Source organism: Panthera onca, chromosome E2 (assembly GCF_046562875.1).
Source record: "Panthera onca isolate mPanOnc1 chromosome E2, mPanOnc1 haplotype 2, whole genome shotgun sequence".
In the NCBI taxonomy this organism is placed as follows: Eukaryota; Metazoa; Chordata; class Mammalia; order Carnivora; family Felidae; genus Panthera; species Panthera onca.
Window position 1 is genome coordinate 48,119,403 of NC_138353.1, and position 19,228 is coordinate 48,138,630.

At 51.7% G+C, this 19,228-nt stretch overlaps 1 protein-coding gene and 2 non-coding genes across 3 annotated transcripts in view; 1 reads left to right on the forward strand and 2 right to left on the reverse strand.

The window, feature by feature from the left end:
* The first annotated feature begins 745 nt into the window (after nt 1–745).
* VAC14 (VAC14 component of PIKFYVE complex) overlaps nt 746–19,228 on the forward strand; it is a 101,474-nt gene continuing 82,991 nt past the window's right edge. The window contains exons 1-9 of the mRNA XM_060650183.2: nt 746–1,138; nt 13,638–13,788; nt 14,105–14,272; nt 15,061–15,123; nt 15,712–15,819; nt 16,346–16,455; nt 16,743–16,849; nt 17,806–17,940; nt 18,414–18,566. Of these exons, the coding sequence (XP_060506166.1) occupies nt 1,035–1,138; nt 13,638–13,788; nt 14,105–14,272; nt 15,061–15,123; nt 15,712–15,819; nt 16,346–16,455; nt 16,743–16,849; nt 17,806–17,940; nt 18,414–18,566 (1,099 nt within the window). The 5' untranslated portion in view covers nt 746–1,034. The remainder of the gene's footprint in view (nt 1,139–13,637; nt 13,789–14,104; nt 14,273–15,060; nt 15,124–15,711; nt 15,820–16,345; nt 16,456–16,742; nt 16,850–17,805; nt 17,941–18,413; nt 18,567–19,228) is intronic.
* Nucleotides 10,662–10,732, reverse strand: TRNAG-GCC (transfer RNA glycine (anticodon GCC)). The gene has a single exon. It is a non-coding gene; the product is annotated as a tRNA-Gly (tRNA).
* On the reverse strand, nt 11,339–11,409 carry TRNAG-GCC (transfer RNA glycine (anticodon GCC)). The gene has a single exon. It is a non-coding gene; the product is annotated as a tRNA-Gly (tRNA).

Below are 19,228 nucleotides of genomic sequence, written 5' to 3' on the forward strand. Positions count from 1 at the left end.
CCATTTAGCGTGACACTCAAAGCACTTGGAAGGGCTGCTTTACAGTGGATCCATCTGGAGACCTGCACTCAGCAGATTTGGGGCTTCTGCTGCCTATAACCTAGCTGTCTAAGAATCTAAGCATGGTAAACACTCTTCCGAGTCCCAGATGGTAGGGTGAAGGTCACTGTTGGTGCCTGAGATTCTAGATAGTAGGTAGTACTGTTTTTCATTGAGAATTTATTTTAATATGTTTTAGAAACATATAAAAACTATTCACACCATGATCTTAGCACATAAGCAAGACTAAAGTCGGAATTAAAGATTTTTGAAAGTTGATCGGAGAAAATTATTTTCTTAATAATAGCACAAGTGTCTAGAATATGGCGAAAATCATGACGGTATGACTCCAGTTTGGGAAACATTGCCATATGCGAAACTGGTGAGTAAGTAGTAAATGAACTACTGGATTCGGTAAGTATTTATTAAGTTACGCTAAGTGAGTCAGGTTCCATGAGCCCCTTCGTGCTCAAAAACATACACAGAAGCCACCACGCGCCTAGCGGGCCACGTGCGGGACCGTGAGCGCGTGGGATACGCGTCCCACCAAGCATCCCCAACCACACGCGAGTGGTGCGGGGAGGAAGGCGGGAGCGAGGAGAGGAGGTGGAGCCTTGTGGGGGCGTGGACAACCCACCTGCCGCCTGCGTGCGGAGGCGTGGCCGGCGAGGGGCGGGTCCTCGAGGCGGAAGGCGGAAGCGGTTACAGAATCACATGATCCAAATAACATGGCCGCTGCCCCTTGAGCACTGCTGGTGCCGGGCGGGATCGTGAGCCGTTGGGCGGCCGGGAGCAGGTGTGCGGGGGCGGGGTCCAGGCCCGGGTTCCGAGACGGCGCGCGGAGGTAGAGCTAGGCAGGCAGGCGCAAGGCGGCGTGGTCCATGAGCCGGCGCCAGAGGCAGCGCGGAGCCGCAGACTCCCCCGGCCCCGGCGCCGCCCGGGCAGCCGCGGGCTGAGGAGCCGCGGGGCTCCGGGGAGCGCCCCGAGCTGCCACCATGAACCCTGAGAAAGACTTCGCGCCGCTCACGCCCAACATCGTGCGCGCCCTCAATGACAAGCTCTACGAAAAGCGGAAGGTGGCAGCGCTGGAGATCGAGAAGTAAGAGCCGCGGGCACCCAGGGTTGGACGTGGGGAGCAAAGCCAGGACGCCGCCCTGGATTTGCAGGGTTCCTGCTGCTCGGGGGAACTCCTCACGCCTTTCCAGCCAGTTTTAGGCCCTTAGCGCAGTGCAGGAGATTAGGAGTCCCAGCTTTGCTTCTGACGGGATGTATGACTTGGGCCAAGTTCTTTAACCTCCGGGTGCCCCAACGGACTACCGTGCTAATAAAGCGACAAAGCCTATGTGTAGTGCTTAGCACAGTGTCTGGCACGCGGCGCGTCTTCAGTGTGGTCTCCATCCAAAATCAGCAAATCAGAGAGGGTCCTCTGTCATGGGAGGGAAATGGGAAGCATGAAAATTTGCTAATGATGCCTCATTTCTCACCCAGCTTCTGAGAAGTGAAAGGGACTGTTAGGTGACCAAATGGAGAAAACAGATCCCAAACATCGAGATCTCAAGACTCAGAGGGCTGTTTATCTCTGCCATATCACCCTTCCCTGCAGGTGGAAGTAGGAATAATTTGACCTTTCTTGCTTCTACAGTCTTATTACATGTATGTGTAACCATGACCTGACATTTTGCTTTATTTCCCACAGCACAAAACAAGATGTTCAACCGGGAATGTGTTATTAAGATTTTCTGCTATTATTTTACGTTTGTAATTTTTTCCCTAAATTTCTGCGATAAAGGCAGGTGGGTGGGTGATTTCAGAAGAGTGGAAAGAAGCAGGCTGTGAAACTGAAAGAGTGCCCGGCTGGCAGTCAAGACACATGGATTGTAGTGCTGCCTGTACCCTGTCCAGTAGGGTAGCCACTGGCCACGCATGGCTATTTGCATGTAAATTATTGAAGATAAAATTTAAAAATTACAAATCCAGTTTCTCAGTCGCACTACCCATATTTCAGATGTTCAATAGCCACATGTGGCTGTTGGCTACCATAATGGACAGTACAGGTCTTAGAACGTTTCCATCACTGCAGAATATTGGACAGCTCCTATCTAGTCCATGGTGTGGCACTCATTCTTGGACCTTAGGCAGTTGCTTAACTCAGGATTTCGTAGTCTCAACACAGCTGACATTTTGGGACAGATAATTCTTGGTTGTGGTGAGCTTTCCTGTGCATTGTAGGATTTTTAGCAGCATCTCTGGTCTCTACTATCCACTAGATACCAGTAGCACTCCATGAGCTATAACAACCAACAATGTCTCCAGACAGTGTTTCCAGATGTGACCGGGGAGTGCAAAATCACCCCAGTTGAGAACCACTGCCTTAACTGCTTTGGGTTTTCCTTTCCTCGTCAACTAAACGGTTTGGACTTTGTTAGGAGGACTCTCCCATTCAGTACTAACATTTCAGTACCTCCAAAACCAGCTAGCTTCTTCTCTCATAAAGCACCACTTTCTTGATTGCTCTGTTTCTGAACTGCTTCTTGTTTATGCTCTGGCTCTCACTAATGCTAGCAAGTCTTAATGATGAGTGTCACTAAACTGAGTAAAGACTCAGAGCTGATGTATAGACGTGGCTCCACGTCCATAGGTTTTATTGGCTTTGAAGCTACCTTGACACCCAGTTTTGTCCAGCATGCAGTCTGCTTCTCAGGAAAGTCTGATTTTTACCATAGCTCGACTCATCTGTTGAGTCCTTGAATAGAGGTATTCATCTCAGCATCACTGTTGCCTCCAGCACAGCCCCTGTAAGTGCTCTCACTGCACGCTGTTCCTTAAGGGTTTTGTCCTTAATGGGGTTCTTGTTTTTATTCAGCTTTGCCCTTGATTGTGGGATTCAGAGAAACCTCCAGGCTTTAATTGGACTATGGACTCCTGAAGAGCGGAGACCCTGTTTTATTTATCGTCAGTACTTGACGCAGCATTTGACAGTCTGAGTGAATGGCCGTACATTTTCGGTGGGGAAATAACATTGGCGTCTAAGGACTTTGCTACCCAAAAGTGTAGCCCACACACTAGCAGCATCAGGATCACCTGGGAGCTTGTTAGAAAGGGATTCTCTAGCCTCACCCCAGACCTGTGGATCCGATTGTGCGTTTTAATAAGATCCCTGGGTGATTTGTGTACACATTAAAGTCTGAGAGCACTGGTGTAAAAGGCTCTCCAGTCTGTTTCCAGCCCTCTTCAGCCATATGTGGAATAAGGAATGCCTGGTTTGAGGTTTTCCTCTGAATTTAGTTATCACAGATTGCTTAGGGACAGATAGTGACTTGCTTATCTGTGTTTCACCAGAGTTTTCTGGTGTGTCTGTTTATAAAGACACTAATTCTGTTGGGTCAGGACCACACCTTTATGACCTCATTTAACCTTAATTACTTCCTTAGAGACCCTATCTCCAAATGCAGTGACAGAGAGGTTTAAGACTTCAACATATGGATTTGGCGAGGATACGATTCCATCTATAACGGTGATCATTAAAAAAAAAAAAAAAAAAAGTGATCATGTGTAAAGTGCTGTCTGCCCGTCTGGGGAGAGGAGGATAGTAAAGCTTCCCTTTGTGTGGTCATTGCACATATTTGATCTCTTTATTTTGCATGGATGCAAAATTTGAGCTAGGTAGTGGCATTTCACAGATGAGGAAACAGAAGCTCCTTGAGGTTAAGTAATCTTCCCAAGATTTCACAGCTAGAACCTGGATTAAAAGCAACAACAACAAAAAAGAAAAGAAAAGAAAAGCAAGTTCATCAGTCTCAAAAGGCTTCCCCACTACAGTGAACAGTTTTACCTACCAAGAAGGAAATTTCATACTTGAGCATCTCCATGGTTGTTCTAACTGCAACTTTTCCAGTGTCATCCGCTCAGTTGGACAGAGCCAGTACTGCATATGATTTTCCAGTGAGGGATTAAAATTCATAGTAAGAGGAGAGTGTTTTCTCTTTATGACAGGCCTCTCAAACACTAAAAATGAAGAGAGATGGGTGCTTGGCTCAGTTGAAGAATCTCGGACTCTAGAATCTCGAGAGTAGGCTGGGTTAAGTGACCCAAGATCTGATCGCTAAATGTGTGAGCCTGCTGTGCACAATCCTGGAGAGCTTTTGCCCCCGCAGCCTGACACCAACATGCCCACACAGTTTTCTAAAAGATAGGGCACTAAGGCTAAAATTTTGGAATGGAATATTTCAGTTTTGGTGGGCTCTCAGTTTCAGGGGACATAATCACTGATAAGTCCTGATGAAAAGGTTGGTAAGACCCCAGGCTCTGCTCTCCAGGGGAGTGTAGTGTCGGGGAGAAATGCCAGAAGGCACTCTGCTAACTTTGGTGGACGCTCACTCTGCTGGGGTGCCGTGCCCCACACTGGTGGCAGGGCCCCCTCACTGCGGGCTGGGAGAGATAGTGCCCTTCATTGTAACTAGGGATGGGCTCAGTGTCAAGTCTCTTGTGTTCCTGAACTTTGAGTTCCAAAAAGCAGCAAATGTAGGTGCCCCGGCCATGCCCCCTGAGAACACCAAAGCATGAGGTAGGGCTTGTGGGATCAGGGCTCCTGAATAATGCGTCCTTTGCCTGCTGGGGAGGGGGCAGGGATCTCTGGCGTTCTTTGATCAGATAAAGGTTAACTGTTGAGTTTGACCTGGCTCTAGAGCCTACCACCCCTGTGAAGAGATACTGTTCATCACCAGTGGCTTAATGCAAGCGTGGGTCAGAATTCCACCCAGCTCTGCTCTCCTTTAGCGGTGGAACCCTCCGCAGTTTACTTAATCCAAGGGTTATAGACCAGCAGCCATCGACTCTGTCCTGCTGGTAGACCTGTTTGGTTTGGCCTGAATTGTAAAGCAATTAAAAAAAATTTTTTTAATGTTTTATTTATTTTTGAGAGAGACAGAGACAGAATGCGAGAAGGGAAGGGGGCAGAGAGAGGGGGACACTGAATCCAAAACAGGCTCCAGGCTCTAAGCTGTCAACACACAGCCCAAAGTGGGGCTCGAACCCGCAAACCATGAAATCATAACCTGATCCAAAATCGGACGCTCAACCAACTGAGCCACCCAGGCACCCCTGCAAGGTACTTTAAATTGAGAAATGTCACAGTAACATTTGGGTTTGGGTTTGTGGCTTCCAAGGAATTGGAAGTGTATCTCTGTGGGGCCCACAGTCCCACAGAGCAGATAAGGGGGACCTCGGGGTCTCCCCATGGGCCAGGACATGGGCTCCCCAGGTTGCTTCCTGTAGTGGCAAGTTCCCAACAGCCTTTCCTCCCTTGGCCTTCTCCCTTGTATCTCCTGCTTGGCCCCTATAAGTGTTTGAGTTTGTGACCTCTGGTTTAATTTTCTGTGCCTCAGTTTCCTTGTGTTAAACAAAAATGCACCTTGAAAAGTAAAAAGGAGCCAGCCATGTGTTTCATTTATTTGAAAATTTTGTTTCTATGAAATAACTCAAATAGGCAAATTCATAGAAAGTGGATCAGGGCTTAGGGGAGGGGATTTGGGGAACATGGGGAGTGACTGCTAACGGGTACACTGAATTGTACACATTAAAAGAGCGAATTTATGGGGCATCTGGGTGGCTCGGTTGGTTAAGCATGTGACTCTTGATTTTGGCTAAGGTCATGATCTCACAGTTCGTGGGCTCGAGTCCCACGTCAGACTCTGTGCTGACCACGTGGATCCTCCTTGGGATTCTGTCTCTACTCTCTGCCCCTCCCATGGTTACACACATGCGCTCTCTCTCTCTCAAAGTAAGTAAATAAAAACATTTTTAAGTGAATTTATGACATGTGAATTATATCAGTTTTAAAAAATAAAACTGCCTGTGGTATTCTGTTGCAGTGTGAGGGAAGCACTCATTAAATGGTCACAGTTATTGTCACCTGAGATTCAAACATCTGTTGTCTTGGGCTCGTTTCTCCTTTATAGTTTGTCCACTGATCTCTCCAGTGGATGCTCAGTGTATCTTGTCATTTAACTCTAGGCCTTTTCTAAAAGTCTTTGGGCCTTTCTCAGAGGCGAACATTCCACTTTTCCCGTTCAATTACTGGAAACTGGTGAGCCAGTGGAAACCAAATTACTTAAATGCGCAGCAAAGCAGATGGAGATTTTTAGCCAGATAATCTTTGGGAAACTGCTGCCTGGATGTGCCATCTGAATACAGCGCATGATGTAGAGAATGGCAGCAGTGAGCACACTCGCCAGGACAGGAAAAGGCAGCCGCCCAGGGGCATGCAGGAAGCTTTACAACACAGAAATAAGCAGTTCTGGATTTATCTTCCTATCCTTTTTGGAGCCAGGAGCATAGCAGACTCCCAGTCACGTTTAGTGAATGAACATGATCTCGTGTGGTGTGCGTAAGACCACAGTTTGTCTCTCTGATTCTGACTTTGCACTGAGACTGCTGTGTGAGCATGTGCTACCCAGAGCACATGACATGCCTTATCTTACTCATTCTCTAGAAATACTGTAAAGTTATTGAGATTAGTAGCCCCGCCGTACAGTCAAGGGCGTCTTCTCCAAAGACATAGAAATATGAGTGCAGTGGCTAAAACCTCTGCCACCTACTGGCTGGGACATTTGGACATCACCAAATAAAAGAGGGGTTGGGACTCAATGAAATAAGAAATGTTCATTCACTTGAGCATCCAACTCTTGATTTTGGCTGAGGTCACAGTCTCACGGTTCATGGGATCAAGCCATGCATCAGGCTCTGTGCTGTCAGCTTGGAGCCTGCTTGGGATTCTCTCTCTCCCTATCTCTGTGTCCCTCCCCTGCTCATGCTCTCTCTTGCTTTCTCTCTCAAAATGAAAATAAAATTTTAAAAATGTCAGGGCACCTGGATGGCGCAGTCGGTTAAGCTTCTGACTTCAGCGCAAGTTATGATCTCATGGCTCGTGAGTTCGAGCCCCTCACTGGGCTCTATGCTGACAGCTCGGAGCCGGGAGCCTGCTTTGGATTCTGTCTCCCTCTCTCTGCCCCTCCCCAACTTGTGCTTGGTGTCTCTTTTTCTCTCTCTCTCTCTTTCTCTCAGTCTCTCTTTTTCTCTTAAAAATAAGTAAACATTAAAAAAAAATTTTTTTTTAATGTTTAGTGCCTGGTACCCAGTAGGCGTCCAACAAGCTGTAGCCGTGATATTTGCGGAGGGGGAGAAAGTTTAAATTACACAAGGCATGTAAAGCATCCAGCATTTATCACCTAGCAGATAGTAAGTGCTCACCAAATAGTTACTGATTTCCTGCCTTCATAGCAGAAGACCAGCTGTGGAGCGTTTCAGAACATGGCAAATGTGCACGTCCCCTGCACCCCCCTTGTGTGGTGGAGGACCGCTTCAGGGGTGTCTGAACACTGAACAGGATGGGGAAATGTGTGGAGAAAGCCGCATGTCACGTGTGGCCTCGGTTCTCCACGAGGGGTGTCCCCTCTAACTGGGTGTGTTCACTTTGCAGTTGAAGGGCTTTGAGAAGATGGGAGAGAGGAGCTGGTGTACAGCTGAAAGGGCGTGGACTTTGTGGTGTGTGATTCAGATCCTCTGAGGCCCCAGGCAGGGGACTTGGTCTCCCTGAGGCTCCGTTTCAAATCTGCAGGATGAGATGATGATCACTGCAGAAGCAGGTTGTTCTAGGAAATAACTGAAATACTCATTGTGGAGTGTATTCCCCAGGAAGAGGTTGATCACCAGTCCCCTGGGGCCTGTGATTGTCCCTGTGCTGTGTCACAGATGCCAGGGGGTCCAGGGAGGGGTGTGGTTGTGCTGCTGAGATGGTTTCCCTTTTGCCTGATGGCAGTTCCCAACATGTCCTCCCCTGTCTGGGGCTCCTTCTCTTAAGGAGGGGGTAGTCAGCGTGGCACCGCGCTCTTGGGGACCGTGTCACAAGCTTGGAGTGGTCACCTTGGGTTTGTGCCTCTGGGGAAGGAGTGTTCATGCCATCCAGCGACACCTCTGACCACGAGAATGGAGGCAGTAGCCTCTAGAGGACCCGTGATCAGCCTGGGTTTCTAACACTTTTTAGAGGGAACCAGACAGAAACAGACCGTTCTTCTCTGGCACATAGAACAGTAATGCCTGTGACCTTTACGTCAGTGAGGGTCCCAGAAATTTGTGATCTGAGAGTTTCTGGGCCAAATATTAACATCAAAAGTAGTGCAGCTTCAGATCCCGGCCTGTGGCTCGCAGCCTGTGGATGAAAGAGGAAACAATGTGGTCTTTTGAAGAGAGACTTGGCCTGAAATCGGGAGCGCCCACCCCTGGAGTTTAAACTCCACTTACTCTGCCTTCCTTTGTAAGTTGCGTTTTCTCTCCAAAGACCTGTGTGTAGTCGAGAGGCAAGTCCTGTTGACTGGGCCTGTTTTGGAGCACCTCGAGAGGGGTTAGGGCACCCCTTCACCCCTTGGCAGGTGGCCTTCAGAGCACACTGTGGCTTCTGCGTCTTTCCCCAGCCATAGCTCTGGCGACATGGTTGATTGGGTGCATTTCACAGTGTGCCTTTGGGGATCCCAGTAATGGTGCCCTTTGCTCCTCCTGACGTGAATCCTAACACTCAGGGCTTAGGACCACCTAGATACGGTAGTGGTTGAGCCAGCAGGTTAGGTCTAGAATAGTAGGCCGCTTTGTGTCATGCATACAGCAGCGTGGGGCTCCCTCCAGGTCTGCCCTGCAGTCTGTGCTGGCCGGTTCCCCATATGCCGTGAGCAGAGTACTAGCCTCTGTAAGGGCTAGCACGAGAGACCCGGAAAATTGTGCCCCCACTCTGTCCTTCCGGCCTTACCAGGGAGCTGTGGAGATAGAGATGTACACGAGGAGTCCGTGACATTGGCCAGTGTGTTCCTGGGAACAGAATGAGAGGGTCACTGAGTTAGTCTTTCAGTATTCAGTGGAGGAGTGATCACTTCCTGGGATGGTCAGGAAAAGCAGGGGGTTGGATTTGAGCCAGACTTTGAAGACCGGGTAGGATGTGGAGCAGGGGCTGTCCTGGACAGGAAGGTACACGGGGGTGTCTGGGGAGGGATCGAGCAGGGCCCAGGTTTACAGTGTGAGCGTGGGTCTGGCTAGAGTGGACAGTTCTGCTGGGCAGCTGGCAGTAAGACTAGAGAGGCTAGCCTGGGCCTGTTGTGGTTGCCCTGAGTGCCAGGTAAGGAGGGCGGGGTTGATTGGTGAGACAGTTCTTCCTGCTGTGGCCCTACGGTTGACCCACAGGACCAGGCCCACCGCTCGCTAAGCTGATGGTATATTGGTGAGTGCATGTTCTCATGGCTTTCTCTCCAGGAGGATCCATTGTTGTCTTGTTTCCCTGGACATACCCCTAAGTGTGTGGGGTGCGGGGGCCTCAGGACTTAAACAGGCCATCATTTTTGCAGTGGCCTGGGACGTCCTATGTTGAGCCCTGGAAGGCTTCAGGGTGGGGAGGCCTTCTAGCTGGTGTTGAGTAAATGAGAAAGGTGCTCCTGGGGCTGCGGAGTCAGGGGGGGAGTACTAAATATGAATGTCCTGCTTGTGCATCTCCTGCCTTTGGGAGACCCTGGTGCTCATACGCCCTGACACCCCAACATTAAAGCCCCGTGCCTCACAGTCTCTTGCCAGTCTCTGTAAGCCTTCAGATTCTTCAGAGCTCTCTAATGGCATTCAAACCCTTACCACCTGCCCCTGCAGGTTACTCTCACCTGCGGCTCCTTACTGCCACCAGAATTAAATGCCAGTTACTTTGCCATGCACGTGACTGGGAGTAGCTTCTCTGGCCCTGTCACCCACCTCTCTTCTACCCGTGTCCTTTGCTCTGCCAAACCAAATGCCTCTCACCTTACTCTGAGCCAGTGTTCACGCTCTTCCCTCTGTGTGGGCTGCCTGGTCCTGGTCAGTTCCAGCGAGAATACCGCTCATCCTTCAGAGTCCCTCTCAAATGCTGCCCCTCGCGAAGCCATGCCTCATCCCTCCCCACCAGATGGCAGGCATGCTCACTCTTGCCTGCCCTCCTCGCCTCAAGAGCTTGCCACCAGAGCATTTTGTCTCTGCTTTGCAGGCAAGTCTTGTGTGCGGTCTCGTTTCCTCCCCAGCAGAGAGCCCCTCACGGCTGGGAATGGGTACCCTATGCTGGCTGCAGAACAGGGAAGAGTGTGCCCTTTCCAGGTGCTCAGGGACCTGTAGTGACCCTGGAACAAGCAGACAGGCGATGCCATGGTTCCAGGATGGCTGTGCTGCTGGCACAGCCGGATCTTCTGCAGGCGCCCTGCAGAAGCGTCAGGGATGTGCTTAGTCCCGCTCCATGTTCTGCTCTAACTTGTCCTGAGCAGAAACACGGCCTGGCTTCCTCAGGAGTGCTGTCGGCAGCCAGAGTCCCCAGGCAGGCTCTCTGGGCAGGAGCACGTGGCACAGCTGCTTCCCGTGGCTTTGGTGATCCCCACACCCTGGGCCCAAGAACAGGGAGAGACAGGTTCTGGATGTTTATGGAATTCAGGAAACTGAGTATTTTTTGCCAAAGATAGTTAAAACTCATGCTAGAAACAAGTCATTCTCAGTTGTCAGACTGTACTCACATATTCTTTAGGCGGTGTGAAATCTCAAAGCCAGTCTTCTAGGGTTAAAAGAATTTTGCTGTTTGCATTGGCCGGGAATCGAACCCGGGCCTCCCGCGTGGCAGGCGAGAATTCTACCACTGAACCACCAATGCTCCAGCTGTGAGCAGTTGTGTGCACACCTCCCTTTAACCCTCGTCCTGAGCCTCCTAGTAGATCTGCTGATTCACAGAATATAAGGCCAGGCTCTGATGCTGCCACATCAGCACAGCCTTAAGAACAACATAGGCTCCAGAGCTGAAGGAAGGAGGTAGAGGGGTGTGTGCATGGGTGGAGAATGGGGAGGGAAAGAGAGAGAGAGAAGTTGCTTTGCCTTCAGACCTCAGGACAGAAACTAGAGCTCGAGTCCCTCCTCAGTGGCAAAAAGCACTTGGAGGCTTTGGGTGACTTTCTGCCCCTTGGATGTGTGGGTTTCCCCATTCCATGCTTCCTGTGTGCTGAGCTGTTTTACAGTTCTCAGGTTTCACCCCAGCTTCCCGCTGGAGACTGGCCCAGTCCGAGTCCCTCACTGGTGCAGGGCGTGAAGGCCTCGATCCCACAGCCACCAGTGCCTCCCTGGAAAGTCCAGCTGCTCCCGGGGAGTGAGGTCAGATTCATAGCACCCTGAGCTGCTGCAGGTCAGCATGGTTGAGGAGACTGTGTTCTCCAGCAGGATCTCTGTGGGAGGGGAAGCCTGCCAGGAAAAGGCAAAAGAGCCGCGCTGCATTGGCCGGGAATCGAACCCGGGCCTCCCGCGTGGCAGGCGAGAATTCTACCACTGAACCACCAATGCTCCAGCTGTTCTCTAACACCTCTGCAGGGCTTTTCTCGAGTGGCTGTGTCTGTGGATACTCCGAGCAGCGTCTGCACGTCACTGCGCCTCACCTGGCCGGTTTGTCCAGTTTGGGAAGCCAGACAGGCATACAGAGAACCATCCTTGCTGGGCCTTATTAGACTGCTTTGGGAGTGCAGGAGCCTACAGAGTTGGCATTGAAGTTACACCTGGAGGCCCTGGGTGCATCCACAGCCTTCAGCCCCCTGGGGTGGGCTTGGTGGAATCTCACCCTGTAAAGATAGAGAGAGAGACACCTCACAAGGCCGTTGGTATACCAACTTCCCGAAATACCCATCCCTGCTCCCACATCCACCAGCTTGAGAGCCAGGCCTGTTTTGTTCACCTCTGTGCACACAGCGCCTGGCACAAAATAGGTGCCCCATACGACTTGCTGTATTAAGTTTTCGTCAAACTGTGTCAACCCCTCATTGAACAACCTTTTTGTAGGAGTGGTCTTTGCCTCATAGGGCCGCACGTTTATTTTTGAACGTCTCTAATTACTGGCAGGTTCCTGACACGGACCTGGAGCCACCTAGACTAATTGATACCTTTTGGACTTGACTGTCCTTAAAAGTCTTCGAGCCAACTTGAGACCCCCATTTATGTGGCAGGCAAGCAGTGTCCTGCCATGATGGACACAGAGCAATTAGTGAGTCCAGGCGGCTGCTTCAAAAAGTCTATTTTGTGTAGACCGTCAGTCCTTTGGCTGCTACACTGGTGGCCATCCCTCATGCTTGGATGATGGGATGGTCTCTGTCCATCTCACAGCTTCTTAAGACATCCACTTCAAAAACCATGAGAAGCTTCTCTATTACCCATGCTGCAGGATCCATTCTCCCTAATCTGAGATGGCTGGAATGGCCATAGCCAGCCATCCTGGTAGATTCCCCCCTGCTGCTCTGTTCTCGGGGGCCCCAGATAAGCTTGCCTGGCTCCCCCTCCTCGCCTTGGCTCATTCATCTCCTCCTGCCCAGAACACTTCTGTCTCCCCTCTCCCTGCCTCCTTCAAGGTCTGGCTGCAATCCCACTTTTAGAAAGATATCCCTGACACCCAGGCCATAGCTCCATCGGTTATCTGGGGAGCTGGTTATCCATTCCCTGAGACTGGTCCCTCATGGAGGCCTCCCTCACACCTCCCTTCTCCCTCTTAGCCTCAGGCCCCAGTTGGAGACCTTGGACATAGACCTGCCCTTCTTGCCTCCCGTGTTACATGGGTTCCTAATGCTTTTCTGTCTGATATAGAACAGCCCTTCCCTGCTCTTTCCATGCCTCACCTATGTCTCAGGCCCTCCTTCCTGACCCTGACAGCTGTGATGTTCCACGGGGATTTCTTCTGTTTTCTGTCAAACCAGCCCCCACAGCCTAGCCTCTCCAGGCTGCCACCAGAGATACCTAATTAAAACATAGACATGAGTGAATGAATGAATGAATGAATGAGTGAATAGGTAAATCATAGATCATCCCGTTGCCACATGACTATCACCTTGACGGTTGCTTTCCTTCCACAAACCAAACTCTTCCTCCTCCTTTAAATACATTGTGTCTTTTCAGAGCTGTCTGCCTCTGGCCAGTCTCTTCCCTGGGCCTAAGATGCCTTGCCCTTTACCTGGAAAGTGCCTGTGGGTGTTTTTAACATCTGACCCAAATGGCACCTCGTATTCAGCCCATGGCATTTTTCTGGCTTCTGTGGTATCATTGGCACCACGTTGTTACAATTACTTGTTTGCGTGTGGATCTTGCCCATTGCTCTCGGACCTGATTCAACGCTATCCTTGGAGATGACACAGACACAGAGAACGTGTTGGGTGCAGAAATGAAGGGTTGAGCAAGTGTTGAATAGAGTTGGTTGACCAACTGACCATGTTACAATTTTGGGTCCCCAAGAAGACATTCCCTTTCATTCTCTCAGAGCCCCCAGATTCCCAGAAATGAGGTAGCTCTGCCATCCCTCATTCTGTTGTACACAAAGGGAAACTGCGACCCAGAATAGGGAAACAATCGTGAGCCAGCCAGCGCCTTCTAGTCGGCGGGAGAGCTGAGGAGGGCCCACCCTGAGATGCGTGACTTCCGATTCCTCTTTCTGAACAGGCCATCTCATCTCCCTCCTGTATCCCCGGCCCCCGGAGCCAGCCGCCAGGGAAGCCTGACTCCACTGCTTGTTCAGCCCCTCTCTCCTGTCTCTCCAGGCTGGTCCGGGAGTTCGTGGCCCAGAACAACACCGTGCAAATCAAGCATGTGATCCAGACCCTGTCTCAGGAGTTTGCCCTGTCTCAGCACCCCCACAGTCGGAAAGGGGGCCTCATCGGCCTGGCCGCCTGCTCTATTGCCCTGGGCAAGGTGGGCCTTTCTCCTGGGGGGACAGACATGGCAACGATGACCTTCGCTCTCTCACCCCTGAGACCCAGCAGGGTGTTGCAGACTTCTGCTTTAGTGCCATTCTCTCCACACCTAAGTCTAGCAAGGCTGGCTTTGCAGCCTTGCACCCTTCTTCTGTGGCATGGCTCCTAGTTTGGAGGCCGACTTGCCAAGCGTCTGTAAGGCCAGCCCTCACACAAAGGCCCAAGCCTGGGATGGGGCACTGGGATGTCGACTGGGTGCTGGGGGCCCACATCCTGACCCATCTTGAGCTGTTTCTCCTCCTGCCCCATTGCAGGACTCGGGGTTGTACCTGAAGGAGCTGATTGAGCCGGTGCTGACCTGCTTCAATGACGCGGACAGCAGGCTCCGCTACTATGCGTGCGAAGCCCTGTACAACATTGTCAAGGTGGCCCGTGGTGCCGTGCTGCCCCACTTCAACGTGCTCTTCGATGGGCTCAGCAAGGTGAGCGCCCCCCACTCCAGCCAGGCTGAGCCCACCCCACCCGCTCACATGACCTTTGGGGCCTTGAGTGCTTGGGTCCCTTTCCCCAGATGCAGGCAGAGCAGGTAAACATGGGGCTGCCGGGGCGACTCATCCGTTGAGTTTAAAAATAATTTAATGAGCTTGTGTTTATGTTGGATTTTTTTCCATTTCTCTCTTAATTGATTTGTACTGCATTTTATCAGAGTGTCAGTCCACCATGGAGTAGAGGGAAGAAAACAGTTTGAAAAGCCCTCACCTCCCCTATAGAAGGTGGAGACGGTGAATCCATAGTACAGACTGTATTTCCGCTACAAGGGGAGCACTGGCCTATAAGCTGTAGAAAAAAACCCTACTTACAAAGGCAGTGGAGCCCCTCACTCACCCTCCCGAGCACCTCGCTCAGCCTCACGGGGCTCTGCTGACCACCATAGTCACATCCAGGGTACCAGCCTCCAGGAGTGGAGAGAAGACCCAGCATTTGAAGATTGGAAACCCTCAAGGAAGGCCAGTGGGAACCAACCACCTGACCTGGTGGCAGCAGGTCTCAGAGGTCCCTGAACAGAACAGGAAGTCCACCGCATTTCGGTTCCTTAGCCAGGTTCCGCTTTGCCTGTCACTGCGTCCCCTACCTTTCTTCAGTTTTTTCTGTGGAAGGGGTGCCTGTTCAGTATTCCAAGCTGTGCCAGGGCCTTGGCCGTGGGTTTTTAGTGGGTTCTTTGTCTTATGTATTGACTCTGACCATCTCTCTTTTTCTTTCCCTCTCATAGTTGGCTGCAGACCCGGACCCCAATGTGAAAAGCGGATCTGAGCTCCTAGACCGCCTTTTAAAGGTAGTACTTGGTCCCCACTTTTAGTTTGGAATCTGTTTCATCCATCTGTCTGTACAGCTTATGAATTCTATCACTGGGGCTGCTCTTCCTGATTTTTTAAGTGTTTCATTTATGTACAGTCGAAGTGATTCTGGTGTACAGTTCTGTGACAAGCGTGCAGAGTTATGTCACCAGCACGATCAAGATACAGAAACATGCTGTCGCCCCAAACGCCCCCCTGGTGCTAACCCCACCCAAGGCGGAGGAGGCTGCTCCCCACCTCCCATCCACCCCCCCGCACCCCCCCCCCCCAACCAATGACAGGGGGCTGCTTATGCTAAGCTCACCAGGGCATTTGATCCAGATCTAGGGTTTTGCCATAGGATTAGTCCTCTTTGCCTTGATTCCTGCCTTTACTCCAGCATTTTTGCTTGTCCTTTGGCCTGTGGGAGGGTGGATGCTCCAGGACTTCTCCTACCTGGCACAGGCCCTGCCCATTTTCCTCTGTGGCCACCTGACCCCCAGAGCCAGTCCTGGGCCAATAATTCGGTCAGGTCAGGTGGCCCTCGGCCTCTGGCTTTCCACAGCTCACGTGCCTCTGACCCACAGGACATTGTGACGGAGAGCAACAAGTTTGACCTGGTGGGCTTCATCCCTTTGTTGCGGGAGAGAATTTATTCCAACAACCAGTACGCCCGGCAGTTCATCATCTCCTGGGTAAGAGCCAGCCTCACGACTTTTTTCTAGCTATAATGAGCCTCTGATTTAGTAAAATCTGTCCCCTGGCACACCCTGGGCAGTTTGTGTGGCTGAGAGAAGCCTCATTATTATGCCTCTAATAGCCAGTGACATCAGGTAATCCAAAATACGTTTATTCAGCTCTTCCCCAAAGCCATGGGGGTCATGTTTGCCCCTGACAAGGATATGGTTCTTTCCTTGTCCCAAGAGATACCCCTATTTCTCTTTGAAGCCAGTGGTGCTACTTCTAGCGGCCACACCTCTTCAAGCCTCCTCTGTCCTTTCCAGTGTCTTCCCTTCTCCCTGTGGCATCAGGATCTCCTTGGAGTTAGATCCCCATCCTGCACGTTTAACCCACTCTCTGCCATGGGGCACCTGGAGGGCCATGAAACGCTGTCTCAGCAGGGCCGCCTTCTCCCCACCGTGTCCCAGAGCACCGGAGACAAGGAGATGAAGGTTCTCAGGCTGGTGTAACTTTCCCTTCCGGTTTCTTCCCCTCGGTCAGATCCTGGTTCTGGAGTCCGTGCCAGACATTAACCTACTGGATTATTTGCCGGAGATCCTGGATGGACTCTTCCAGATCCTGGGCGACAATGGCAAAGAGATTCGGAAAATGTGAGTGGAGACGGGATGGGCCGCTGCCCCGTGCACACACGCACCTCACATCCAGCAGACAGGCAGCCGCAGGAGATCAAGTTCATTCTTTTCTTCCTGGTTCATGTGCTTCCTGCCTTGAGGAGCAGAGAGCTCATGAATCCCCATGCTCTGGAAAACAGCCATCCGGCAACTGTGAATGTAGTCCCCTTCTCGGTGGCCCACCCAGAGCAGAAGTGGGTGTGGGTAGAGGCGCCTCCAGCCCTGGCTGGCGTATGCTATTTCCCTTCCCCTTCTCTCATTGGTAGGTGTGAGGTGGTCCTTGGAGAATTCTTGAAAGAAATTAAGAAGAATCCCTCCAGTGTTAAGTTTGCTGAGATGGCGAACATCCTGGTGATCCACTGCCAGACCACTGGTGAGTGTGAAGGCCCCATGGCCACTGCCATCTCCTCAGAGTCAGAAAGAGCCCTGGTGGGAGTATGAACCAGCACACCATTGGACCTGGGGCAATAGAGGGGTGGGTCCTTGTGAGAGAGAGATTCGGTTCCTCCATCAACATGGAGGCCCTTTTGCTTGGTCTGACCCTGGAATAAGGTCTGGAGACCCTCTTGCTGGGAAGCTTGACATTTCACTGTGAACTGAAAGGCTTTGAGGTTGGGACTGTGTATCCATGACCTTCTGCTGAGTATCAGACCCCTCCAAAGTGTGACCGCCTGACACAACAGCCGCTTATTATTGGTCAGGAGTCTGTAAGTCAGCTGGGTGGTTCTGTTCCCCTGGGCCAGGCTTGGCCGCCCTTGATTATGCACCTGCAGTCAGCTGAAGGGTCATCTGAGGCTGGATGGTCTGGGATGGCCTCACTCACACCTGGCGGTTGGCTGGCTGTCACCTGAGAAGCAGGGACAGTTGGTCCATGCGTCTCATCATCCGGCATGCTAGCCCAGATGCATTCATATGGCATCAGTAAGGTCCCAAGACACATTGTAGAGGGGAGCATGGCTTCTGGAGGCCTGGGCTTCCACCAGCCACGCCATCACTTCTGCCATCTTTTGGGGGCCACAGTAGCAAGGCCAGACCGGATTCAAGCTGTGAGGAAATGAACTCACCCCTTGATGAGAGGAGCTACCCAGCCCCTTTTCGGGTGCAGAGGGGTAGAGAACCATGGCTGCTCTTCTGTGTACCACAAGATTGCTGTTCCTTCCCGACCTGGTACCTGCGTGTTCCTTTGGAGGGCGAGAGAGTATCAGTGAGGCTAGAAGCCATGCAACCCCTGGCATCCCCTCCAGTCCCATCTTCCGGGCCTGGTCAGTGGGAGGGAGTGCTCTGGCCTCTCGTGCTGACCCTCCCGGAATCCTGCAATTCCTCTTCCAGATGACCTGATCCAGCTGACAGCCATGTGCTGGATGCGCGAGTTCATCCAGCTGGCTGGCCGGGTGATGCTGCCCTACTCTTCTGGGATCCTGACCGCCGTCTTGCCCTGCCTGGCCTATGATGACCGCAAGAAAAGTATCCTTCACCCTGAAGAGAGGAAATGGGAGCAGCCCCTCAGGAGGCTGTCAAGTTGCAGGACCCTGATGTGGGGGATGGAGGCTCCCTTAGGATCCCTCATGCCTCCAGATAGCCCCTGGCACCTGGAGAGCAAGCGGCAGAGTGGGACACGGACTGGGAGCGCTGGGGCAGCAGCAGGGACACAGGGCTAATACCATTGTCCCCAAACCTCACCTGGTTACTTCCAGCTCTGAAGCAGCTCTCCCAGGTCCCACGGCTCCAAGGCCCTCATACTGCCCTGTCTTGGGGTGTGGGGGTAATCCTGGTGGTAGGAAGTCCACCAGGATGTGTCCTATGAGAAGACAGGAGCATTTCACGGGAACTCCGTTCAGACTGCCCAGTAGTCCCCCTCTGGACAGGACTGATCCCAGTGACCTCGGGTTTAGGGAACACCCCCTGGATGGGGCTACTCCTTACATCAGTGGACTCAGGCATCAAGGAGGTGGCCAACGTGTGTAACCAAAGCCTGATGAAGCTGGTCACCCCTGAGGATGACGAGCCTGATGAGCCGAAGCCAGTGGTGCAGAGGCAGGCAGAGCCCAACCCCGAGGACTCGCTGGCAAAGCAGCAAGGGACAGCCAGTGGTGAGTAGGCCCTACCTCCCGCCCCTCATGCCTCCCAGGCTTGGGGTCCTGCTTCAGCAGCCAGGGCTACTTTCCATATGTTACCTCATCTAACTCTGGTAACAACCCAGTGAGGTGGAAGTTACTCTTCTCCCCATTCTACAGATGGGCACAGGGAAGACCAGTAACACGACCAGGGTCTGGCAGCTACTAGGTGGCAGAATTGGGATTTGAATCCTGGCTGTCTGCCTCCAAAACCCATACTCTTAACTCATACTGCCTCAAAGACCGTTTCCTTTTGGAAATCTTTTTCTGGGTTTGGCTACAGGAAATAGGAAGGTTTGGAACATCGCAGAGGACAGACTGCAGGGCTCACGTGAATCTTGGCCGCAGACGCCCGGCCACCTGGAGGCCAGCTGCCTTCCCTGTGCCAGCCGTTCCCTGGGCAGGAGGCTACAAAAGCTGCGGGTGCAGTTTATTCAGTCCTTGGGGATTCTACTGCCGAAAGCAGTGTCTTTGGCAAATGAAACGGCTCTCTGCTGCCCTTTCACACTCTTTCAGCATTATTGTCTCATTTATAACATAAAGAAAAGCACTTTTATGTCAGTTAGAGTCTGGAGTTTAACTCTCTAAATGTTATCTAGAGCTCTGTTTTTTTCTTTGGGAGGCCTCTCTCCTCACTG